The 27,790-nt window shown below is 40.3% G+C and overlaps 1 protein-coding gene across 5 annotated transcripts in view; it reads left to right on the forward strand.

Annotated features, from left to right (window-relative positions):
- Sec15 (exocyst complex component Sec15) overlaps window positions 1-27,790 on the forward strand; it is a 205,926-nt gene that overhangs the window by 35,705 nt on the left and 142,431 nt on the right. For all 5 annotated transcript variants that reach the window (XM_068385390.1, XM_068385397.1, XM_068385403.1 and 2 more), the window contains exon 2: window positions 16,618-16,783. In XM_068385390.1, coding sequence (XP_068241491.1) covers window positions 16,618-16,783 — 166 coding nt within the window. The remainder of the gene's footprint in view (window positions 1-16,617; window positions 16,784-27,790) is intronic.

Raw genomic sequence — 27,790 nt, forward strand, 5'->3', positions numbered from 1 at the left:
TTATTAGTGAAGGTTTCAAGTACCGAGAAACAATTCAGTTTGGGATTTTACATATACAGTAATCTTAGAGATGATATTTCCAACTAACATGTTACTGTATTTTGAAGTTAAATTTTAACCCATAATTTTCACGTAAAATGTCAAATAATTGTTGATGTACATATTTCATCTAAGATACAATGTCTCAAGTTTTGCATTTAATGTGGTAAGAAACTGTATTCAACTTTAACCCATAATTTTCTTGTGAAATGTTGTCTATTAATTGTTGATGTACATATTTCATCTATGATACAACATCTCAAGTTTTTGCATTCAGTGTGGTATGAAACTTTATTTGAAGTAGAGACGGTGGCTTTTTGTAAATGCATATCGTTTCACTTAACCCTATCAACCATGAACTTCCATAACATAGGTTAAGTATAGCTGCATCTCATACTCAATGTAGTATTATTAACATAACTGAAATCATCAAAGTATTACAGAAATAAAGTATTTTTCCAAAGTACCTATACCCTATTAACATAACCCAATTGTCCTACGCAACTGCTGTGAGTAATTACAGAGTATAGACAGAATGCTTTATAAAGCCCTGTGTAGATTTTCACATTACATCTTATACTAAAAACTACAATGCTTCATACAAAGCTATCAAATGTTATAAACTTTACTCACATACAGTAACTGTGCATTTTATTGCTGTGCAGCATCGAGAAAGAATTTGTAGCTAAGTGTTCGCATACATCATAGACTTTGTTTGGTTGAAATTAAATGTGCAATTAGTAGCTTGAAGTTAAAGAAATATATACGAATATATACCAGTGCTAAACAATACCTAATTAGATATTTTAGTAAAATAAATTATGAACAAATTTACCATTTGTTCCGTAACGGAATACAAACCTAGTTGAGATACTACCACAAGGGAGTTATGGGGTCTTTTGACTGGCCAGACAGTACTACTGTACATTGGATCCATCTCTGGTTATGATTCATTTTCCCATTGCACACACACACACACACACACACACACACACACACACACACACACACACACACACACACACACACACACACACACACACACACCAAATAGTCTGGCCTACTCTTTACATATTCTGCTCTGTCCTCATACATCTGACAACACTAAGATTACCATACAATTCTTCTTCACCCAAAAGGTTACTGCACTGTAATTGTTCAGTTGCTACTTTCCTCTTGGTGAGGTTAGCTATGGTAAGCAGCTCTTCTAGGAGAAGGACAATCCAAAATCAAACCATTGTTCTCTAGTGCTAGGCAGTATATCTGAGCAATCCATGTTTGCCATCAGTTATACTTGTATAAGTGGATGAGCAACTAATGGAGTAATGAGAGCTTTGGGTGTGGAGGAAATGCCGCTTAAATCTCGATGAAGTCACTGGCAGCAGGTTGACGGATTGGGTTTAAAGCGATGGACAAGCTGTCTCTTCGGCTTTTACTCCTGATGCCTGGCGGTTGATCTTACTAGAATTAGTATGGACCAGCAGGGGTCACTTGCCTTAGTTAGATAAGCACTGCACATCACAAGGAACTGTCTATCCTTTGATGTATCTAGTTAATGAATCCTTTATGGTTTTAGTCAGTTATGAATAGAGAAGATGAAAGAATGGCCCCCAGTCCCGGGCGTAGCTGGGTGCTAAGAATCTCCTGGTTTATAAATACTAAAGAAAAATTTAAAATAGGTACAGTGGAACCTCTACACACGAACGTATCTACATCCGAATTTTCCAACATCCGAAGTAAAATTCGAGCAAATTTTTGACTCTACACCCGAATTTTATTTCGACACACGAAGTAGCAATTTTCGTCGTACCGGTTGTATCCGAATTTTTCGACACGCGAAGTACAATTCGAACACGTTCCTACTCTACACCCGAATTTTTTTTTCGACACCCGAAGTAAACAATACTCGTATGCGTAGTCGGTGCTCATAGCTTGATGTGTTTTTTATTTCCGCCAATAGAAGGCAGCACTTCAACCTCGGAGGGACCCTCAATTAGCGTGGCTTGGGTCAGTCCTCTGTTCTCGTTGGCTTTATGTGGTTGTGCCCTGTGCGTTCTGCTATTAATTGTGTTTTAATCGTGATTTTTTACATTCATCCTTTTACGGTATTTTACGAAAATCATGGGTCCTAAAAGGCTTAGTTTTGCAAGTGGTAGTGGTAGTGGTGAGAAAAGGAATAAGGGAATGCTTTCTTTAGAAGTAAAGCAAGGAATTATTGAAAAGCATGAGCGTGGCGTCCGTATGAGTGAACTTGCAATAAGTTCCGCGCAAATAAAAGAGGTGTTAGGAAAATATCAAGACGTGGTCGACTTCATCGACAAATACCATCCAAAGAAATTGCAGGTTTGTCGTGTAGCTGCGCAGTTTGATGATGTTTCCCTAACTTATTTTCGAAACATTCTGAAAAGCTGTACCAAGCAACTTTCTATCGATAGCTTCTTTAAAAAAACTACGAAGCGAACTCGTGATGAAGAGGAAGGAAGTGGTTCAAAGAAAACAGCAAAGAGTGAAGAGAAAAAAATTCAATCAATTTTAAGTGTAGAGAGTGAAAGTGATTAAAATTAATCATCAAAAAGAAAAAAAGAAAATGTAATAAAAAATATAAATTATAAAAAAAAAAAAGCTAAGTTATGTTAAAGTTCACTTAGTATAAGTTAGAATAAGTTACGGTAGTGTACGTTTATCGTAGTTAACCTCTCTACCTCCTCGCCGCCCGTACGTCTCCTCTCTGCGTAGCAAGACTAACAACACCTGCGCTGGAGTTTCTAAGGTAAAGTGACGCTAAAAACCCGTTTCTTATTTATCATTTTTTGCTAATTCTTCTTATTTACATGTCTATTCTTCTTATTTACATGTCTATTATCTAATTTAGTGTTCATTATTCTCATGGGAAAATTATGTGTAGTAGTTTATTAAGAAGTTATCATAGGTTTTTGGGCTCAACCACGGATTAATCCTATTTCAATGTATTCTTATGGGAAAATTCGTTTCGACAACCGAACATTTTCTACATCCGAAGTTGGTTCTGGAACGGATTAAATTCGTATGTAGAGGTTCCACTAATTGGAATTTGTTCCGTAACTGGAATACAAACCACGCTATTTAATGGGGGTATTATTTTTGGTGTAGCTGAAATGACGAGCCATTAAAATTTAGCGAGGGTTAACTACCCATACCGCTAGTTAGCGTTGATAGGGGAGGGTAGCTTGCTACCGCAACCCCCCCCCCCCACACCCCTGTGATTGAGCTCACTTTGCTTTCTGCTCGGTGGTGAACGGACGTTGCCGCTCTTCATCCTTGTCGTATATTGGCAGCCGTTAATCTATCTTTTTGCTTTTTCGTTTCTCTAGTGTGTGTTGTGAAGTTGACTTCTGTGACCATGTGCACCTACCCTGGACTCTCCGGCCGCCCTTTTGAAACGTTTATGTCAGCGGTGGAGACAGATCCTCGCACCCTTTGTCCTATATGCAGAGGTCAACGGTGTGATAGTGCAAGTAAGTGTAATGAGTGTAGGGAGTGGTCTTCCTCCCAGTGGGAGAGGTTTGGGCGACGGCGGAAGAAGAAGTCCAAGCGGGATATTTCTCCTTCAAAGGTTCCTTCCAAGGGAGGAAGACCCAAGCCCTCTTCTTCCTTCTCCCGACCCTCCTCCGACACTCATACTCGTTCTGCCTCTTACGAGGGACCGTCGAGTAGTAGCGTAGACCAAGTTAATGTCGTCCAACCCCTGTCCTTGAGAGATGGTGTTGCTTCCCCTAGCGAAGCAGCCACACCTCTATCCCCCGGATGAGGCCTTGTCACTAACCCCTTTGTTGCAGATTTGGTCTTCCTTGGGGCTCACAGGTCCGCCCTCCAAGGAAGCTTTGCTGCAGTTCATCCGAATGGGGGCTTCTGTCCAGCATTCATCGTCGCCGTCAGAGGTAGATCATCTGGCCCTTGTCGACGTTTTAGTGTCGGAGGTGTCACACTTAATGTCATCCGACTCCTCTGCCCCCTCGGTTGCTGCCGACTTAGTTTCCCCCGTTCCTGAACATCCTTCGAGGGGGAAACTAAGTCTAACGTCTGTCTCTCCTGCTAGTGTTTCTCTCCCTCTGGGGAGTTCGCTCATAGAGACTCCTCTTCGGAGGATTGCTTCGGCGCACGGTTAGCTTGCTGATCCAACGTGCCCCAGTGGGCGCCTTCGTCGGAAAGCTCGCCTCCACTTCGCCTTAGAGGTCTCCCTTCACCATCGGTGAAGACGCGCCTCTTTGGTTCGTCTGCTTTGTCGTTGCAGCCGTCCCCTGCAGAGGAGCCTCCGCTGCAGTCATCTGACCCTCAACCACTGACCGTCACTGCGCGCCAGTTTTCTCACATGCACGTCAACAAGTTCGTACGCCCCAGCACTCACCCACGCGCCATCACTCTCCTGTGTGCACGCGCCATAATACGCCTACGGGCGTGCAACCAACATGCGCAATCCAGCTCTCACCTGCGCGCCAGCGCTCTCCTAAACACCCGTGGTCTCCTGCTCGCCAGGTCTCTCCCGCGTGCACGCACCAAGACATGCACGTGCGCCAACACTCGCCAGTGTGCCAGCTCTCGCTCGCGCGCCACCACTTGCCTGCGCACCAATTTTTGCCCGCACACGCTCGCCAATATTCTCCTGCGGGGAATCGAACGCATTTACCATCGGTCGAGACTCCTAACAAGGAACCCTTGGTCCCTTTCTCTTCAGGAGTTTTTCCTGACAGTACCACCATCAGCAAACACGATCTGAACGTCGCAAACGGCGTATCATTAGCTCGCAAATCTCTAATTACCAATAAGAAATCATCAACCGACTGATCGCTAGATCACCGTTTGGTGATCGCTAGATCACCGTTTGCTGATCGCTAGATCACCGTTTGGTGATCGCTAGATCACCGTTTGCTGATCACTAGATCACCGTTTGCTGATCGCTAGCTTGCTGATCACCAGATCGCCAATTGCTAGTTCATCTCTCTCTGATCAAAGACCTCCAATCTCACCAATTGCTAATAATCTCTGATTGCTAGCGTGCCGATCGCCGATTGCTAGTCAATAACCAGTCATTAGCTTGCTGATCACTAGATCGCCGATGGGCAGCTCGTCTTTCTTCGATCATCGACCTCAGCTCGCTGATCTCTGACCAGCCAATTGTCAGCTTGCTGATCTCTGACCAGCTAATCTTCAGCTTGCTGATCTCTGACCAGCCAGTCGTCAGTTTGCTGATCTTTAGCTCGCTGATCATCGGTCCGCGATCGATCGCTGATCATCAGTGGCTCATCATCACCAACTGATCATCATTAATCCATTCTGCTGTCTCTCATGGCTCTCCCAGCTGATTACCAACTCATTAATCGCCAACCTTCCTTAGCTGACTGACCAGACAGCCTTCATCTGCCTGTCAGTTACCATCTTTGGCTCACAGATTGCCGATTCACTGATCATCGGGAATTCGCCGTTCACCAGCAGTTCGTGACTTGGTCTTTCTGGTTAACCTCTGCCCATGGTTCCCTAGATCAGAAGGCATACAACACACTTCTCGCTACTCGCCGTTCGCCATCACACCAATCCACTAAAGTGATCGGCAAACGATCGACAACCCCCCATCAGCGGCTTGTTGACAGGTGACTACTTGCGAGCATTCTCCAATTGTACAGTAACCACGATACCCAGCTGTTAACCATTGATTATCATTCGCCAGACTGATGCTGCTCTAAGGAATAGCATCAATCCCATTAGGGCGCATGGTAGGGTTAAGCGTTGCCTTACTTCTATCAGTTAAAGGAGTTCTCTCCCAAGGAAGAATCCTTACACAAGGTATCGCGTCCTATCCTTTACGCCACGAGTTAAAACCTCAGCGTCAACAATCTCCCATGCGAAAGGATCCGCAAGGAGCTGTCCCTTTGGGTCGATGTCCACACCATGTTGGAGTTTGGACAAGGGCTAAGACCACAGGTCTTCATTTGCACGCTGAACCTAAAGGACGCATACTTTGAGGGTCAAACCATCCATCTTCTAGGAAGGATTGAAGATTCAGTCTAGACAAACAAGAAACACCAGTTCAGGGCACTGTGCTTCGGTCTTTCCACAGCACCCATCCTGGACTCACAGGATCGGCTTCTGTCTCCCCCATTTCTGGACGACTGACTGACCTTGGCAGACTCGGTGGCAACTTTGTATTAGCACCGGAACTTCTGAAGTCTTTTTACCAAGATTGGGTGATCAAGGTAAACCTGTGGAAGTCTTCCCTACTTCCCTCTCAGAAGACTAATGTATCTGGGAGTGATTTTAGACACCAATCTCCACAAAACCTTCTCATCAAAGACAGGCGTAGAAAAGTCACAAGACCCTTTCTCAAAACGAGAAGAACTCCCAGCCGAGAGTGAATATTTTTTCCTCGGACACCTATCATCCCTGGCCTGTCTAGCCTCCAACTGCCGCCTCAATATTTGTTCTCTCCAGGAACGGCTTGAGTCCGATTGGAATCAGGCCTTCGATTCCCCAGACATTCTGACCCCCATGGGACCAGAAGTTTGGACAAACCTCAAGTAATGGGTGTCAGTCGAGAATCTACAGAGTGGTATAACCTTCTCATCCCTCCCCTTCCCTACCCTTCGGACTTAATCGGACTTAATTTTGTGCTTAGACACATCAAAAGAAGGAAGGAGGGACCATAGTGCTGCACCACACAACCTCAGGCCTCTGGACAGAGTCCGAAAGTACCTTCACTTAAATATCTTAAGCGGTAAAGGCCAACTTTCTGGTCCTTCAACAGCCTCATCAGTTCCTAACGGGCCACTCATTGCTGTGATGAGCGACAACACCCCATATTATTATTATTATTATTATTATTTGCTAAGCTGCAACCCTAGTTGGAAAAGCAGGATGCTATAAGCCCAGGGGCTCCAACAGGGAAAACAGCCCAGTAAGGAAAGGAAACAAGGAAAAAAATTAATTGTTTTAAGAACAGCAACAATATTAAAATAAATATTTCTTATATAAACTATAAAAACTTTAACAAAACAAGAGGAGGAGAAACAAGAGAGAACAGTGTGCCCGAGTGTACCCTCAAGCTAGAGAACTCCAACCCAAGGCAGTGAAAGACCATGGTACAGAGGTTATGGCACTACCCCAAGACTTGAGAACAATGGTTTGATTTCGGAGTGTCCTTCTCCTAGAAGAGCTGCTTACCATAGCTAAAGAGTCCCTTCTACCCTTACCAAGAGGAAAGTAGCCACTGACCGACTATAGTGCAGTACTTAACCCCTTGAGAGAGAAAAAAAATGTTTGGTAATCTCAGTGTTGTCAGGTGTATGAGGACAGAGGAGAATGTGTAAAGAATAGGCCAGACTATTTGGTGTATGTGTAGGCAAAGGGAAAATGAACCGTAGCCAGAGAGAAGGATCCAATGTAGTACTGTCTGGCCAGTCAAAGGACCCCATAACTCTCTAGCGGTAGTATCTCAACGGGTGGTTGGTGCCCTGGCCAACCTACTACCTTTAACAACAAGCAAGAAGGAACTTGCTCGCAGCCTCTTCCCATCTAACAGTATCAATACTAAGATGTGCTAAAGTCTGTTTGGTACCACTGTCAGCCCACTTCATTCCAGACTAGAGGAATGTGCTCACCGACAATCTGCGCACAGCATCTCAGATAAGGTGTACCGAATAGTCTTTGGATCACCTTGTAGCCGACAAAGTCCCGACCTTACGGGGTTCTCCAACTATGGATCTGTTCGCAACACCTCTGAACCTCAGGCTTCCGCAGCTCCCTAATCTAGACCCCTCTGGCAAGAAGCATGCCAACAACCGTGGGTACAACAATGAACGTTTACGTCTTGTCCCTGTTTTGTCTGGAGAAGGGTACTCAAGAAGGCTAGAACATCGGTCAGCCTCTCGAGCTCTCATAGCTCCGCTATAGCGTTACGCAGAACGGTTTCCAAACCTTCTGCAGCTCCTGATAGAGCTCCAAGAGAACTCTCTCCACGTCACAGAAAACCACACTTCGACATCTACCACAAGCTATAGCTTTGCTATGATTGTACACCTGGAGACTACCCAGCACCTCCTCTCTCACAGAGGCTTTTCGCAATAAGTTGCGAAGAGGTTGTCTAGATATCTGAGGAATTCCTTAGCATCCGTCTACCAGGCAAAGTATAACGTCTTCTGTGGTTGGTGTCATGGGAAAGCGTATCTCTCCACTCCATACCTCTATTCCAGCAATAGCGGAATCGTCGAGTATATGCAAGACGATCACTCAACCTTGAGCCTCGCCTTCAAACTGAAAGGAAGGGACATCTCCTCATCGCTAGATCTTTCTTAACTCATACGGAATTACAACTTGCCTTTTCCCAGTCGGAATTGAGACCTCCCTCTCGGAACATTGTTCAAGTTGTCCGGTCTCTAAGGAGACCTCCTTACGTTCCACTTCACTAGGCAACAATTTTCACCTGGTTTAGAAGACAGTGTTCCTATACACTTTGACAGCGGCCAAACGAGTCAAGGAACTTCATGGTCTCTCTTTCGACATCGCCCATTAGTGAGAAGGGGGAAAGGCAACGTTTGGTTTCGTCCCCGAGTATATTGCCAGACACAGTCTCCAGAGGTGACGGATCCTAGAGAAATTTCCTCTCGGTAACTGACAATCCAGATCATCTGTATGGTATGGTATGAGGCTCTACCTCAAGAAAACGGCAACAGTCCACCCGGGTCCCTTCTCTTGTCATCAGCACTGGGAGAGACGAGGAGGACCACCAAAACATCATCTCTGCTGGATTCACAGAGTCATCAATTATGCTCTTGAATCCAGATCTTCATCCAACATGTCGACTCACGATGTCAGGGACATAGCTATGCCCCTGGCCCTTCTAAGCAGATTACTCTGTGACTCAGGTTTTACAAGCAAGGGTGTGTGAATGCTCCAGGTGACTTTCACAACCTTTCTCCTGCAAGACGTGACCCACGTGAACTCGATACGATCTCTTATCGGTCCTGTGGTGGCTGCACAACAGCTGGTTGTATACCTCAAGCTCCTTATTGGACAAGTATCAGAAGGTCGAGGGCACTGTTACCAGGTTTTAGTCTGTGTGAATGAAAAGATTTGATTGGCTCATTCTTTTCTTCATCCTCCCCTCTCTTGGGGAAAGCAGCATCCTGGGTTGTCTGCATAAGCTGACCTCAAACCACTGCAGGTAATTCATGCTCCCTTGTGTACCTAGTATTAAGCTATTACTGTTGTGTCCCCATACCCCGGTGAGGTGGTATTGGGAAGTTGGTTACAACAGTTTTTCCTACAAAAAGACTCGCAATAACTTTATCTAGACAGTCACACTTCTAAATGGCTCAACACACAGCTTGCATAGGCCGCTGAACTTGCATAGCAAGGTTTTAGCGAGGTGCAGGGACTCCTTATTTTGAGTACTAACATACTCAGATAAGGAGGCCCCGGGTAAAGCCAAAAACCAGATTGGCGGGGACGTCCACCCTTCCTAATGGGTCAGTCACCCCTAAATAAATTGGATAAGCTTGTATTCCAGTTACGGAACAAATGACAAATTAGTAGATAATTTGTATTTTTCTTAACGATACAACCCTTAGCTATTTATACAAACTTTCCCGCCAGCTCTATCCCCTTGAAGTCCTACCTCCAAGCAAAGTGAGCTAAATCACTGGTGTGTAAGTGGAAGCGGTAGCAAGCTTACCCCCCCCACCCCCCACTAACTAGCGGTATGGGTAGTTAACCCTCGCTAAATTGTAATGGCTCGTCATTTCAGCTTCGCAGAAAGTAATACCCCTAAATAAATAGCTAAGGTTTGTATCTTTAGGAAAAATACAAATTATCTATGAATTTGTCATTTTCTGAGTACAAAAGAATATCATACTGTCTGGACGCAACTGTAAGGTCTTGAATATTTGTATGAAGACCATGAATATTGCAATACAGTAGATGACATTGACAAAATCTAGGACGAATTGGTCCTGGATTTTGCTCAATGTCTCCACAGAGGATAAGAATTAATGGTGATAAAAAAGATACATCCTCTACATGAGGGTTACCCTTGGCATCCAATACCCCTCCTGGTTCCCGACCTTCACCAGTACCTACAGACTCTCCGTGGTCTCGTCGTTCGCCAGCTTCACGGCGCTCGACAGACCATCACACCTCACCATCTTCTCGCCAACGAACATTGGTTCGTGGCTCGCCAGCTGGTTCCAGCCATCTGGTCGATCTTCCATCACCGACTCGTGTACAGTCTGCTGCTTGTCGTTTGTCGATGGTGGTCCATTCGCGATCCTCTCCAGCCATTTACCGCTCTCCTAAGGGTCAAAGCCCTTCCCCGGGTCACCGATCGTCAGCGCGCCGATAACCTACTCGCTGATCTCCAACCCGCTAACCTTCGACCCACTGATTTCCGACCCGCAGATTGCCATGTCCCCAATCGCCAGCAGCTCTATGCTCGCCAGCTCGTCAGCATTCTTTATTTGCTCAATGATTAGTTATATTTTGATGCTTTATTCTACGTAAGAGAATTTAGAAAAGTACAGTATGATAGTTGAAAGGTTATTAAGTGAAGAAGTACAGTATTATTAAAAAGGGTTGATATAATGATATGTACAGAGGATTGCGAGAAAAAACATGAAAAGATTTTTTATATGTAAATAGGTGATATAGTGGTAATTAGAAAAGAGATGTTTATGTGACGTCACAGTGACATCAGGTTACATGTTGTAAATGAGGACGATTGCCGGAGAAGCAGTCAGTTGATTGGATTTATGGTGTTTGAACTATATTGGTGGAGGGCGCGCTCTATTGTCTCTATTGGTTCGTATTTATTTAGTGATGGAATAGGATTTTGTGTTGACAAGCTGACATCAGATAAAGGAAATATAAAGAAGGTAAATATACAGTACTAAAAATATTAAATTTATCAGTGATAGCAAAGCGTCGGTAAAAGTGAACCTAGGTTGGTTGTCAGCATTCTTTGGTCAGGTTAGCACTAAGGGAGAACTAAGGAGACAGAATGGAGTTGGAGGAAGGAATGTCCTAGGTTTTTTGGTAAACAGTCAGAATACAAGGGTTGGAAAGGTCTGGTAGAGGTTTGACTAGTAGTATGTGCGGATAATGTTAAATCTCCAGGTATAGAGATTAGATTAAGTTTGAAAGGAAAGGCTTTAGAAATGACAGAAGAGATAGATAGAGAAAACCTGAAAGGTACAGATGGTTCAAAGGTAATATTAATGAAATTAGAGATAAGGTATATTTTAAGGATACAGTAATGGGTAACTATGGAAAGATAAAGAAGTACTTTAAAATAGAGAGAGAATCTGGTGAAAAGATGAGAGATTTTTTAATTAGGTAGGAGACCACAGTTTCAGAATGTAGAAAGGCTCTAGGAAAAAGTTTGTTTGAGGTAGAGGCTAAAGGTTTTCATGTTCCAGAGCCGGTAAATCTCACTGAGAATCAAAAACAGATGGTGTTGGCTGCATGTGGGCAAGGTAAACTAGAGTATGATTCTGTGTTAAAGATATTGAAAAGGATATTTGAAGGATTTTGGAACAAGGAAGAGGATGATTGGTGGGGATCTGAAAACATGAATATGGATAGAGACAAAGAGGGATACAGGAATAGGGGTAAAACTAGTGGGATAAGAGGGAGAGGTGCAAGAAATACAATGAATAGTGAAGGAAAAGTAAATGGAACTTACGGTGTATTAAATTTTTTCATCCTGATCCATCGTTCAATTAGTTCATTATGCATATTGCATAAGATTTTTTTTAGGTTCTGACCATCTTTTATATTCAGATCTTCCTGGACAGTTCCATCATGTTCGTAATACTAGGCATGCAGTTAATTTTAAGTCAGGCCTTCTCCATCATGATGCTCAATACTACACAGTTTTATTATTATTATTATTATTATTGTTATTATTATTATTACTTGCTAAGCTACACCCTAGTTGGAAAAGCAGGTTTTTCTTGCTGTATGAGGAAAGCCTCAAGGATCTTAAGTGTTTTGCTGTCGGGAGCACGGCCGATGATCTTAGTACTCTTGACATTCTCCTCATGTTTAATATTGTGATTATGCATCTGAATGGCATAGGGTCTTATTGCCCCTTGCTGGACAAGGCAGGACAATCTCTGAGACAATTGCATTGTGGTCATTCCAGGGCATCCTGGAACAGGGTATATGTATGAATAAACCACATTAGACACCCTAAAGAAGTCCTGAGTTGGTGTAGCTGGGTTGTTCTTCATGATGACAGACTTTGTCTTAGCCGTCTGGTAGTAGAGTGTGAGCTTGAATCCACCCCAGCGAGCGCTTCCGCCAATCAGAGCCTAGCAGTTTCAGAGCAACATGGCGACTCACCACTTATAAGTGAGTGGCTAGACAGCCTGGCTGGAAATCAGCTTCTCCCGGGGAGTGTCTCAGCTGATGAAAATTTGCCAACCACCTCACGTCACTATCTGCTCTGCCCACAGCGCCTGACGGCCGATGTAAATCCACTACCTCTCCCAACAAGCCAGTAATTCCATTTAAAAGAACATTACCAGCATCATTTCACTCATTCCACTACAGCCTGAGGAAGTGAGATGATACTCTCGAAACTCGTAGCTGTTAACTGTTTTTGTACATAAATTGCAAATTTTGTATTAAACACTCTACTATGACTTAGCCTGATTTGACATCCCAACCATGAAGAATGACTTTTGCTCGATTACTGGCAGAACACAATAATCCAGAAAATAAGATCATCTTAGCTATTGAGAAGATAGGATATTAAATTAATGCTACTGAGGCAGCCATCCTATTCGACCAATGCCTTAAGGTAGGTCTACTACCAAAATAATAATAATTCTAAGACAATTCCTATTAATCACTGAAAAATAGGAGCAGAAGAGGAATGGCGGTATTATTTTACTGTATTACAGGACAATGTAACCTAGGAAAAAAACTACTTTTTCTTATAGAAAAAATTATTCTCTTCGAAAATGACACTCGTTCCTGTCGCAAATGAATAGTTTCAGAAATATATATATATCTATATCCTACGATAATGGGGGACCCCCGGTGGGAACTCGGGGTTTTGGGTGGGGAAAACATACTGGGGAAACGATATTTAAACATTAAACAAGCCTTTTCTTCTCTATACATTACCTTCTTGGATGTATAATAAACGGAGGAAAAGACAAAACAGTGTAACTGGATGAATTTTGAAGGCACCGTTGCAAAGGCTGACTCATGAAAAAATACGGTAACCCGAGTTGCCAACGTGTGATGTAGATCTGTGGCAATGTTACCGTAACATGCTAACATTAGCAGTGTTTTTCATTTAATTTTTCTCATTCTACTTGCCGGTTGTAGTCGCTCCCGTTCGTTCGTTTGTACATAGCAGGTTTCGACCTTCTGCGCCAAAACTCCGCCTCCCGGCACAGAGACACTTCCTCCACCAATAGTATTTCTTCTTCTCTAATCGTGAAATGTAACTACTGTATTCGTCTTCTCCGCCAGCTTTGTTCAAGTCTTCTACTTGATCCAGTTCAACTATACCATTCCTTTTATGTAATACCCTCGTATACATATTACGATTGACCCCAGTATTACACGTTTTATTATCCGATACCTTATAAAATCACCCCATTTTATATTCCCATTAAATATTATTTATCATACATTCTATTTTACCTTCCTGTATTACTTTTATTCATTTTGTAATTACCTTGTCACACCCCGATTTCACATAAATACTTGCTCTGAACAAGTTTCCCATTCTAGTTCATTCATGTTTTCCCTCTAGACTCCGTTGTTTTCCCGTTAACCAATCACAAACCCATATGTATGTAAAGTTTGCACAAGGGGGGTGGCAGTTAATATTTCCCTACCCCCTTCCCTTACCTCTTCAAGTGGTCTATTCATTCCCCTTACTCCAAATCCTTTTCCCTGGAATCCTTTGTCCTAGTCAGGTGTACGTTATTTCAAGTGAGATTTTTTTTTTCGTTTTTATGCGATGGAGAAAGTTATAGAAATTTGTATCGGCTGCAGTATTCCATACTTAAAGCATTTGCTAAATTGCATGGTGATTTTTTTTGATACGTCATCCAATGTTGATAATTTACTTAAATCACACAATGTAATACCTCAATGTTTACAGTGCCCCAAGTGGCGTTCCTTCCTATCGTACAGGAAAGACATTCTCATATATTACTGCAATACCCAAACCAAGGTATCTAAAACCAAAAAGAAATGCTGATCATAAATGTAAATCATTCATTGCTTTAATTTTAATTTTTTTTATAGTGCTAAGCTCAACATTACCTCTTGCCAGTACAAGTTTGTGACCTGGGAAGGGGGTCTGGGGGCTTGCCCCCCGGTAGGGGTAGTGACCTGGGAAGGGGGTCTGGGGGCTTGCCTCCGGGTAGGGGTAGTGACCTGGGAAGGGGGTCCGGGGCTTGCCTTCGGGTAGGTGTTATGACCTGGGAACTTCTAGGTTAGGTAAGGTGTGTTTGTTAGGTTCTGTAACCTTTTGTAGCTTCTTATATATTGTGTAAAGTGTATATGGAAAAATACTTTAAAATACACATTCTAATATTATCGTAGCATTGCTAACGTTAGCAATGCCACCGCAACGTTGGTAACGTTACGTAACATTGGTTACGTTGCGTAACATTGCTAATGTTAACGTTCGCAGTACATACGTGAGTGAAGTGACACGGAATTTGAATAAGTCATTATATTTAAACATTTTAACAGAATATATATAACAAAAGACATTATATTTAAACATTTTAACAGAATATATATAACAAAAGACATTATATTTAAACATTTTAACAGAAAATATATGTTTTCCTGTAGAAAATAACGTGATTTAACTGGTTTTGACCTTCATTTCATCCGTAATAACGGCAACCAGTTTAGCTACTTAAAGTTAGTCGAATTGGGTGTTCTGTTTGTTTGCGGTTGAAATGAAGGTCAAATTCGTTCAAATCACGTTATTTACTACAGGAAAAAATATATTTTCTGTCTGAAATGAGAATCTGTAATACAGTAAAACTTTACCGGAATGCCTACCCTCTGGAATGGCTGAAACACTACTACCACATGAGGAAAACCTCTTGTCTGTAGCAAACCATAAACTTCTTAAGTATTCTAAACCATAAGGGACTGCACGAATTAGCAGTGCATGTGGTTAGCAAATCTACTGTCCGAATATTCTTTCACATGGATATTTTTCCCAGCGTGTGAAGGGCCTTATTGATCTACATTGATTTCTAAACCTATGGTTGCAACTGTGCGGTTTCAATCAACTCTTGTTAAGCAGCCATAAACAGGGTCTGTTTACAGTTCATGTACACTAACTGTATTTATGTAATGGCAAAGGACTGTCTAAATGGGCTCTTTATAGTTCATGTACTCTAATGAACACTTAATTTTCAGTGAATGCAATCCTTAAGGCATAGTGCAGCACAGATTTTATTGCTGGAACATTGTAAATGTTATTAATGTTTTACAGTAATTTTTAGCTTTCATTTTTTTCAGTTGTGGTAGGATAAATATTCATACATTCATTGAAAATAATTACTTATTGTGTATTTACAGTATTACAATGTATACGAAACCTTCAAACACTGCAGTCAATTTCATCAGCTCAGACCAACTAGTTTAAGGAGACATAATTGCATTTTAAAAATCATAACTTTTAAATAAGATAATTGTTCTTCATTAAAGCAGGTTTTTACTTTTTTTTTTTTTTTCAATATCAGGTACATTTCAACCATCAATTACTAGTGACTTTGTTTACTATACAGCATCAGCGAGTGTTAAAGTTGTTAGATACGAATAAGTGTTTTGTTGTTACTTATACATAGCGTGTTGTGACGATGACTTTCGTGTTATGAGTCGTCTTGCCCTGTATTGAAGCTTTGTTAATAATGTACAATTACTCCTGAAAAGTAGTATGCAGTAAAATAACCTTGATAAGAAGCATGTTAGCTTTGGTAACCTGGGATAAATACCCAGTCAGTTGGAATAGGGACTTCTCCCACCCAAGGATGAGTCTCCTATAATAAGGATGAAGGATGGTATTTGTGCCGGAATAAATGACAAATTTGGAGGTAAATTGTGTCCTTAACTACAAACCTGAGTCCTTTACTCATACTTTACCAGTGCTGGGTCTTTCGCAGTCCCAGCCATTAACTACCGGCCACCTGTTTACACTTCATTATAAATGTTTAATTGTCGTATACTCCAGCTTTGCTACTGTAATTATCTCCAAATTTGTCATATTTTGTATTGTGCTTTTATATCTGCTTATTTTGGTGAAAGTAGGTTTGTAAGGTTTAGCATTTTTGCCTCCCCACAGTTTTCATAGTTTTTGACTTACCTCCTGCCTTGACTCACAGTGCTTGTCATGATTTTTCTGATCTTATTTGAAATTCATTCAAGTAATTTTTTGACTAGCGTCCCTATTTTTTTTGTTATGTTAATAAGCAAAGTTGTACAATACTGTATATTGGAAGTCCTGTTTACTCCTTCATAGTTTTATCAAAAGCCTTTCCTTATTATCTATTTGTTTTACAGGACAATATATGATGGCGATGAACATGGCAAGTTTATGGAAAGGCTGGATGCCCGAATTCGTAACCATGACCGTGATATTGAGCGCATGTGTAATCATCACTACCAGGGATTCATTGATTCAATTCGAGAACTTTTGCAAGTCAGATCACAGGCACACAAACTCAAGGTAAATTGGCTTGATCATATGAACTTAAAAGTCAAAAGTGGTGTTATGGTACAGGAGTTAATACCTTCATTTACTTTGCTGAGATAATTTTGTTAGGCATATTATGACTTAATATGCAATTTATCAATGCAGAATTCATAATGGTGTTTAATTGAAGCTAGTCTCATAAATTTTTAGAGTAAAGTAATTTGTATTTGTTCTTGCACAAATACAAATCCTCATCCTTTAACCCGTTTGCTACGATGATGTCGTTTGACGTCAAAACATGCCTGGTGATACAGATGATGACCTCCCCAATACTGTACCTTATTTAAAAATATAAACCATCTAGAAGTGAATATTACTTGTATATCCAACAAGAGAGTATTGCACATGGTTGTATGTCACATAGTTCAAACTCAGGAAATTCACTAAAAAAAATCTCTTCTCCTCCCTCATATATGCCCCTCCTCCTCTCCAATCAACCAATGAAGTCTTTGTGAGTCTAGCCTTTATTTCTGATTGTGTGAGAGCTATTTTAGTATAGTTTTATATTACTACGTAGAATCACACCACTCTCTAGCCAATGGTGATTTGTTCCGTAACTGGAATACTATACTGTACAAACCTACACTATTTATTTACGGGTATTACTTTCTGTGAAGTTGAAATGACAAGCCATTAAAATTTAGTGAGGGTTAACTACCCATACCGCTAGTTAGCAGGGGTATGAGGGGGATAGCTACAGAACAAATGACAAATTCGTAGATAATTTGTATTTTTCGTAACGATACAAACCTTAGCTATTTATACAAACTTGCCCGCCAGCTCTTTCCCCCTTGAAGTCCTACCTTCAAGAAAGTTAACTAGATCACTGGTGTGTGAGTGGGAGTGGTAGCAAGCTACCCCCCTTACTCCACTAACTAGCAGTATGGGTAGTTAACCCTCAATAAATTTTAATGGCTCGTCCTTTCAGCTTCGCAGAAAGTAATGCTGTACTCCTAAATAAATAGCTAAGGTTTGTATCGTTAGGAAAAATACAAATTATCTTGTCATTTTTCATACCTGAGGCATAACTCAAATCCCCCTGACACCCCTCAGCTTAGAGACATAGGGATCGTGAAACATTTGTGATTCTAGTCCTTATTCATGATCAAGTAAGGTCTATTTTAGTGTATTTCTATGTTTGCATATGTGTTCAAATTACACACAAAGCATTCTGTCATCGGCTCTCCCCCTCTGCTTCCTACCCACACTGCCACCAAAACACCAGTAATGCAAGTTGTTGAAATCTCCGTTTAGTCAAATTTCATCGCACTCTTATATCTAAAATCATACCAAATTATCTTGATACTATAAGTAATTGCCGGAAAATGTCTCCATCCATATATATATATATATATATATATATATATATATATATATATATATATATATATATGTATATATGTATATATGTATATATGTATATATGTATATATGTATATATATATGTATATATGTATATATGTATATATATATATATATATATATATGTATGTATATGTATATATATATATATATATATATATATATATATATATATATGTATATATATATATATATGTATATATACATATATATATATATATATATATATATATATATATATATATATATATATATATATTTATGTATATATATATATATATATATATATATATATATATATATATATATATATTCTATCTTCCTCTTATTTTGAATAGATTTCCTACATCATTATCCTCTATATTGTATCACTTATCACTTTTGTAACAATGAATACTGTAAACACGTTGAGATTTTTTTTCTCTTCTCAGTTATAATTTTTACAAAATAAACGTGATATATTTCATATTAGTATTGCTCATTGTTTTCACAAGTGAAAGTTAGTTTATTATCCTTATTGCAATAGACTTACATTCTATGCAATATTTGTCATGTTCTTACTTGCACATTCCCTATTTCCAAGCCCATGAAATACCCAAAATTGGAATTATCCAGTTCATAGTGTCAGTCACAGCAAGGTGAATTGACAGCTCTCTCTCTCTCTCTCTCTCTCTCTCTCTCTCTCTCTCTCTCTCTCTCTCTCTCTCTCTCTCTCTCTCTCTCTCAAGGATGTAAACTAGCAATGTTCCTCCAATCTACAAGAAGTGACCAAAAGAAGAGCCTGTCAATTACAGACCTGTGTGTCTAACTTCAGTGCCTTGCAAAATGTTTTGAATCCATAATAGTAGATTCAATAGTAGAACATACAGGTGTAGAGATAAACATTCTCCTGATAGACAGGCAACATGGATTTAGGCAAAAAAGATTCTGTGAAATTTTTTTTTTAATTTTTCCACATGTTTAGCATTTATTACAAAAGTAGGGCAATAGACATCATATACCTAGACCTTCAAAAAGCATTTGACAAAGTTCCTCATAAAGGATTAATGGTCAAAATTAGAGCACTAGACATTACTGATGAGCCAGTTGAATAGATCAAAGATTGGCTAACAAACAGAAAACAGAGTTTTAATCAATGGAGAAGCTTCAGAGTGGGCAGCTGTTACAATCGGAGTACCTCAAGGATATGTCCTTAGCCCATTGCTATTTCTGATCTACATAAACGACATAGATTCAGGGTTAGCTAGTAGAATAGCCAAATTTGCTGACGATACTAAATCAGGCATAAGTGCTGCGAACTCAGAAGATGTAGAAGCCTTAAGAGAGAATCTAATGAAGTTAGGAGAATGGTTCAAAAAATGGCAAATACCTTTCAACTGTGGGGAATGTAGTCATGCACATAGGTTATAGTAACCCACAATCAGATTACTCACTGCTAAGTAATGAAATAGAAAGTGTGGACCAGGAGGAAGATCTTGGTATTATTATCAGCAAGGATTTGAAGTTCATCAAACAGAGCATAAAAGCTGAAAAGAAAGCACAAAAACTAATTGGTTACATAAAGACACAATTCAAATACAGAAGCAAAGACACTGTACTACAGCTGTACACATCACTAGTAAGACCCCATCTAGACTACGGAGTACAATTCTAGGCTCCAAGTGTTCAGAAGGATATACATGGACTGGAAGCAATACAAGCTAGTGTCACGCCACCAAACTAGTTCCAACAATAAGGCAATTTGGATATAGACGGAAGATGGAACATTTGAACTTATTTGATCTACCAACTGGATGACTAAGGGGACAGTTGGTAGAGGCATTAAAAGTTCTTAAATAATTATAAATGTAGTTTACAACAATCTTTTCACGCTTAGCACAAATCAGTCCGGAGGTAACAGATACAAACTGGAATTGAAAAGCTACAACACACTCAATATGGCAATTTCTTTACATTAAAAATAGCAAATACTTAGAATAGACTTTGAGCAGATGTAGTAAACAGTAACACGGTAAACAAGTTCAAGAATAAGTTAGACAAGATCATGAGAACACTAAATGCTTAAAGTAAACTGCTCTACCAAAGAGCAAGTGGAGTCTCTCTCTCTCTCTCTCTCTCTCTCTCTCTCTCTCTCTCTCTCTCTCTCTCTCATATATAATTATAGAATACTTATTGTGTCAAGGGAAACAAGTGGATATATTCATTACATTTCTGTACAACATAAAGTACATTATTAGTGACGAGTAGTTTCATATCTTTCGACGGCTATTTATCGTGGAATTATTACGGAATAACAGTCACTTCTATAAATATAAAGTTTTTTTTTTTTTTACACAAAATCAGTGCTTTACTATTATCAAGAGAAAATTATATATAACAGATTTCTGTAAAATTATTCTATAATCACTTTACAATAAATGGAAAGAATAGTTTTTTGTTTAGAGTGAAATGCAATAGAAAATAGAGCAAACTTTAAAGAAAAAAATATTGTGTAATCAGCAATAAAACAAACATGGAAATGTATGTTATTATAAAGTGTGCATGTATATCCGATGGTGACAAATCTTGTACATATATAGCTACTGAGGCCAGGTCTGCTGCCCGTAGTGGAGGGGTTAATGGGAGTATGCTTTCAGCGTAGCTGGAACTTGACAGTTAAGATTTATGATGAGGTGTTGGTAGTTACTGGTAGGTGGCAGGAAAGCCACCCCCCCCCCCCTCCAGAACACATGAGAGGGCACTTTCTTTTTAGCCATAGGAGAGTATATATATAGAGTACTCCAGGTACTATCAACTGGCTGTTTTAATATTTTCTTTTTCTTTTAGACAATTGTAGGCAGTTCATTATGTGCGAAATTATTCCCTCGTGAGGGGGAAGGAGTGTCTGCTACCACCAAGTTAAAGGGGAGGGTCGCTGCCCTTTTTCCCGTCAGCGTCTTCCTATATCCGGAAAGGCACTCGAGGTTTATTTCCTGCCAGTGCTGTCTCCTCTTAGAGTTCCAAGAATCTCTTTTCTGGTTGGAGTGTTTTTATCACTGTTGGTCTTGAATAGACGATCACACTAGAAAGCTCCTCCTTCATTTCGACCTCACCTTCGTCTTCACTCACTGACTCGTATGGAAGGGCTCTGCTCTTCTTTTCTCTTTTTTTATTATTATTATTACTAGCCAAGCTACAACCCTAGTTGGAAAAGCAAGATGCTATAAGCCCTAGAGCTCCAACAGGGAAAAATAGCCCAGGGAGGAAAGGAAATAAGGAAATAAATGATGAGAATAAATTAACAATATATCATTCTAAAAACAGTAACAGCGTCAAAACAGATATTTCCTATATAAACTATTAACAACGTCAAAAACAGATATGTCATATCTAAACTATAAAAAGACTCATGTCAGCCTGGTCAACATAAAAACATTTATTCCAACTTTGAACTTTTGAAGTTCTACTGATTCAACAACCCGATTAGGAAGATCATCCCACAACTTGGTAACAGCTGGAATAAAACTTCTAGAATACTGTGTAGTATTGAGCCTCATGATGGAGAAGGCCTGGCTATTAGAATTAACTGCCTGCCTAGTATTACTAACAGGAAAGAATTGTCCAGGGAGATCTGAATGTAAAGGATGGTCAGAGTTATGAAAAATCTTATGCAACATGCATAATGAACTAATTGAACGACGGTGCCAAAGATTAATATCTAGATCAGGAATAAGAAATTTAATAGACCGTAAGTTTCTGTCCAACAGATTAAGATGAGAATCAGCAGCTGAACACCAGACAGGAGAACAATACTCAAAACAAGGTAGAATGAAAGAATTAAAACACATCTTCAGAATAGATTGATCACCGAAAATCTTGTAAGACTTTCTCAATAAGCCAATTTTTTTGTGCAACTGAAAAAGACACAGACCTAATGTATTTCTCAAAAGTAAATTTGCTGTCGAGAATCACACTTAAAATTTTAAAAGAGTCATACAAATTTAAAGAAACATTATCAATACTGAGATCTGGATGTTGAGGAGCCACCGTCCTTGACCTACTTACAATCATACTTTGAGTTTTGTTAGGAAGAAGAAGTCCTTGAAGACTGATTGATTAGAGTTATGCTTACATGACTCCTACTGTTTCTCTCCTTGTGGGAGAGACAGTGATGCCCCAGTAGTTCCTGTGACTCCCCTCATCAAAGACAAAGAGTAAGACCACCCTGAGAGACGGCAAATTAATGCAGAGCACAACTGAGAGCGCATTTTCATCTTATGACACATGGCCGGTTGGGATGGAAGGGCTGTGCTCCTCTTCTCTCCAGTTTTTGACAAGGAATAGGATGTAGAGTTTCAGAATTTTTTTTATTTAAACTTAGGCTTTCTCCTTCAAGTTAGGTATTCTGAAGGACAGGCCCCTCCGTGAGTTTTTCAATCATGCTGCTCAACATCATGGGAAACATGTTTTTACTGATGGTTCCAAATCTGCTGCTGGAGTTGGAAGTGCAGTTGTGGTAGGTGATATTGTTATTAGAAAGAAACTTCCATCCTCTTGTTCAGTATTTACAGCTGAGCTGTATGTAATAATTCTCGTACAGTAGTCTGACATATTTTTAGAAATGGTAATCAAAATAGTTTTTACACAATTTTTACGGATTCCTATATCGTTTTACTTGCAATTAAACAGATTATGCCAGACCATCATCAAGTACAAGAGGTGCAAGACTGAATAGTACTTCTACAGCCTAGGAAGAATGTCAGTGTTCACTTCTGCTGGGTCCCTGCCCATGTTGGGGTGGATGGAACGAACGAGTAGATAAGGCAGCTAAGGAAGCTTCAGGGCTACTTAATAAGTATTCTTTACAAAGACCTTACAAGCAAGATACATTTTTACAGTAAGAATAAGTGGCCGTCTCGATGGTCGGAACTGACCACCAATAAAAAATTGAAACAAATCCATCCTTCTGTGGATAAATGGTCATCTTGTAATTCTACAAGTAGGAGAGATGATATCATTTTAACTAGACTGCGTATTAGGCTTACACATGCAACCCACAATTATTTAATGAAGAGTGGTGAAGTGAGACAAGCCCCTCTTGGTAATACCTGTCAAGTGACAATAGATATCAAACATATTTAGTCGATTATCCTGTTTTTAATCTTCAGAGGAGGATACATTTTCTCCAGGACAAATCTTGAAGAGATATACTGGGGGGAAATTGTAATACCCTGAACTTGAACAAATTTATACAGAGTATTGGTTTATATCATGAGCTTTAGATAATTTTATTAATTTATTTTTTAAATCCTTTTAGTCCCTCTTTATTTTGCATTTAGATATTATTGTATGAAAGTTGTGTGATTGGTTTTAGCAGTTAAAATGATACCAGATGTGAGAGTATGGATATGGTCTATTCATTTGCATTATACAGCACTGAATAGCTTCTGATGCCCCAGTGCTTGGCTTAAGGCCTAAATTTCATATTCAATTCAATTCGATTCTCCTTCGCTGTCTCAGTGAAAGAGTCTTCCTTGAAGGTCCATCTCAAATGTGCATCCCATTGCTTTTTCCCATTGTTCAAAGGTTTGTGCAGGTTTGGGCTTAGAGTTTAGCCTAGGTGTCCAAGGTAGTTAAAAACAGGAAGAAGAGATTCTCTTCCCTCCTCAAGTTCCGTCGAGGGTCTTATCAGGTGCTGGATAACTCCTCCTTAGTTAGACTTCCCAAGCTGAATCAAATATGGTGCCCATCAACAACAACTCTTTGTGATCTATTGCTTAAGAATTCAATAATAATGCTAAGAAACGATCCACCAACTCCCAACTGTTTGAGTTTGGAAACAAGCGCCTCATGTTAAGACAGTTAAAGGCAGCACTAAAATCAAGGCCAATCATACAAACTTCCTGACCACAATCAAGGGATTGTACAGCATTGAAAATTGTAAGAAGGGCATCACATGCTCCAAGGGCTTTATGAAAACCAAATTGCACACTAGGGAACATTTTATTATCTTCAGCAAACCTATTAAGATGTTTTGACAAAAGACTTTCAAAAACTTTAGATAATATGGGAGTTCTGGAAATTGGGCAGTAATCAGTTGGACTTGAGCTACCACAAACACATTTACATATTAGAGTAACATTACCAGTTCTCCAACAAGTGCTAAAAACTCCTCTTTTTGCTAACTTTCGTAAAATAACAGGTAACTTTGGAGCTAAGAAATCTGCAGTTTTTATAAAAAAACAGAGGAAAAATACCATTTGGGTTTACATCTCTATAAGCATCAAGGTCTATCAAGAGAGCTTTAATTTCACAAGATCGAAAAGCTAAACTAGTTAGTTTAGCCTCAGGAAAACAGGAATAATGAAGATCAAGTTTTTCCTTACTCTGCTTACTGTCAAACACGTCAACCAAAATGGTTGTCTTTTCCTTTGGGCAGCAAGTGATAGCCATGTGGTTTAAGCAAAGGAGGAACTGTTCCATCTACAACAAAGAGTGCAGATTTAAGGGTAGTCCACCATTTATATTCCTGGGTTGTACCAGAAAGGGTTTCTTTTATGGTTAAATTGTATTCCTTTTCAATTGAAGCATGAACTCTGAGCAAAAGCTTTAAGCTGAGTACAGTTATTCCATGTCAAACCTGATCTGTTACCCTTCCAAAGATGATAGGCCTCCTGCTTCTCCAAATAAGCACGTCAACAATTAATCTTGAACCATGATTTGTCCTTCACTTGGTACCTTAGCACATGAGAAGGGTTACGCCTATCAATTATGTTGACTAGATTCTCATTCAAAGGGACAACAGGATCAACACTACTATACAACTGTGACCAATTTAAGCACAAAAGATCACTCAAAATCCCATTCCAGACAGCTTGAGATTTCATATAAATCTTATTTGAATATGATACATCAGGGACAGGCTGCTCAGTCTTCACTACTAATGAAATCAAGGCATGATCAGATGACCAAACTGTAGAACCAGCCTTACTTGTTATAACGCCAGGTGAGTTGGTGTATACGAGGTCCAAGCAGTTACCATACCTGTGAGTAGCTTCACTTATGATTTGCTCACAGGATTGCCTCTGAATCAGGATTCAGAGGAAAAATCTAAAGCTCTTAAGCCATGGCAATCAGTAGGAGATACAGAATTTAACCACAATTTAACCACTCCCTATGGTTAGCATTGAAATTATCAACAAAGATAAAAAGAGGCCTTTCTATTATCTTCTTGTATCTTGGCCATAATGGTATGAAGACAATCGAAGATAGAATCATCGAACGCAAATGGAAGTTGTAATGCCAGCCACAAACTTTTATTACCTGAATCTCATGACATCCAGATTCATAGCAGGACTTATGAGGAGCAGGGTACTCAGTCCTAATATGCACTGCCATTCCCCTGGCCCAAGTAATGGCATCTCGTTTCAAAATTATTGACTTCTTAAAACCAGTATGCTCAGGTATTTGGATGACTGGCTGGTCAAGGTGTCATCTCTGGAGAAGTGTCTCCAGGTGAGAAATTTGGTTCTGAGCCTTTGTCTGGAGTTATGCATTCACGTGAACCTCGAGAAGCCCCTCTGGTGTCTGGTGTCCTATCTCCTATCATAGACCTTTCGACCCTAAACACTTTTGTGGTGAAGTCCAGCTTCAGGATGGAGACAGTTCAGTCAGTCCTGGCATATGTCAGATAGGGTCATTGGATGATCCCATCGACTTGAAGAATACTTATCTTCAAGTCCCCATTCATCTGGAAAGTAGGGTCTTCCTTCAGTTTGTCAAGGCCTCAGGGGTTTTCCAGTTGAAGGTCCTCTGCTTTGGCCTCGCCACAGTTTCACAGGTATTCTCTCTGGTAATGGCTCCCTTTCCAGCCATTCTTCACCAGTAGGTAATTCGTATGCTCAGATGTTTGACTAGCTTGTCAAAAAGTCGTCTCTGGAGAAATGTATCCAGGGAAGAAATTCAGTTCTGAGCCTTTTTCTAGAGTTATGCATTCACAGGAACTAGAGAAGTCTTCCTCTATCCTGTGTAAGACTACTCTTGTTGCTCCCTCCCATTTTCTTTAGTAGTTGGAGAGAGACCATCTTGAAGCAGGAACGTGAGTGGGCCCGTTCTAAAAACTAGAAGGAATTCAGGGCCGTTAATCTAGGTTTGCTTGCATTTCAGGACCATCTTTCAAGGTCGGTTTGTCTTCTTGGACAATATGACTCCCATCTCAAGAATCTCAGAAACCAGGAGGGGCTCATTCACTCTCTCAATCAGTAGGCCCACACAATCTTGCATTGGGTGCAGAAGAGGCTACTCTGGTTTCCCAGTTCATCCTGGATCGTCACAACATTTTTACAAACTCCCTGCTGAGACAGAACCAGGTTCAGGGATCAGAATGGGCCTTGTGTCAGGAGGTCTTTGATGATCTGTGGAAGATGTGACAATAATGATTGATTTGTTCCACCCCTCTACCCCTATGAACTTTCGTTCTCAGGTCTTCTTCTCAATGCCCCCTCCCCCTGAACTTTCATTGTTGGGTCTTCTTCTCCATTCCAAGATCCCCAGAGTTGCAGGACCGACGCATTTTTGAAGGATTGAGATGGTCTTCAGGCGTATGCTTTTATTCTGTTCTCTATGGTGAGGGCCGTCCTCAACAAGGTGAGGACGACCAGACAGTTTACATTAACCCTTATCGCCCCATTCTGGCCTCAGAGGGAGTGGTTTCATTCCATTGTAAGTACAGCTTCCAGAGAGGACCAATCTCTAGACAGCCCCACTTCCACCAATTTCATCAGGGGTTCCACATGTTTTGTCTTCATGCCTGGAGACAGTCAGGAGGTTCTCCAGACTGGAAGGTTTCGTTTTCGGAATCTTCAGTCACTTGGTTCTAGCCATATGTAGGTCCTTTTGCCAAGTATTTCAGTGAAATGGTTGGTCCTTAGATCTTGGTGCCAGGCTTGAGGTCATTCGTGTTCTAGGCCCTTTTTACCTAAGATTGCAGATTTCTTAGTTTATTTTCACAAGGACAGGGGTCTGTCTCCCCCATTTATCAAAGGCTATCGCTCAATGTTCGCTTATGTGTTTAAAGTGAGATTCCCTGAGATTTCTACCTCTCATATCCTCAGGGATTTTATTCGGTCCTTTTCCATCTGTAGACCTAGAGCCCAGTTGTCTTCCCCTTTGTTGTATGTCAACAGGGTTCTCCAAGCCTTCAGGTTTCCTCCTTATGAACTGTTAAAGGCCTCCGATTTGAGGGCTCTTTAGGTAAAAATTCTCTTCTTAGTCTCTCTGGCAACTCCCTAGAAAGTTGGTGAGTGTCAGGCACTCTTCTGCCATGTCGCCAGGTCGGGTCAGAACCTCATTTTGTCTTATCCTTTGAAAATTGTTACGACGTCAGAGACAATGTCACATCCCATTCCCAGATCTCTCCCCTTGAAGTTCTTGGCAGATTTCGTGTGTTAATTGAAGGATGAATTGGCATTTTGTCCTGTGAAGTTTCTTTCCATTTACCTTCATCGCTTGGCCAATGTTTTGGGCCATCCATGCTTTTTGTTAGTCTCCTTGGAAGGTCTTGAGAGTATTATCTAAATAGGGTTTGTCCTTCTTCTTAAGAGAATTAATCTTTAGGACAATGTCATGGTGCTCTTGAAT

The sequence above is a fragment of the Palaemon carinicauda genome, chromosome 1, assembly GCF_036898095.1.
Source record: "Palaemon carinicauda isolate YSFRI2023 chromosome 1, ASM3689809v2, whole genome shotgun sequence".
Classification (NCBI taxonomy): Eukaryota; Metazoa; Arthropoda; class Malacostraca; order Decapoda; family Palaemonidae; genus Palaemon; species Palaemon carinicauda.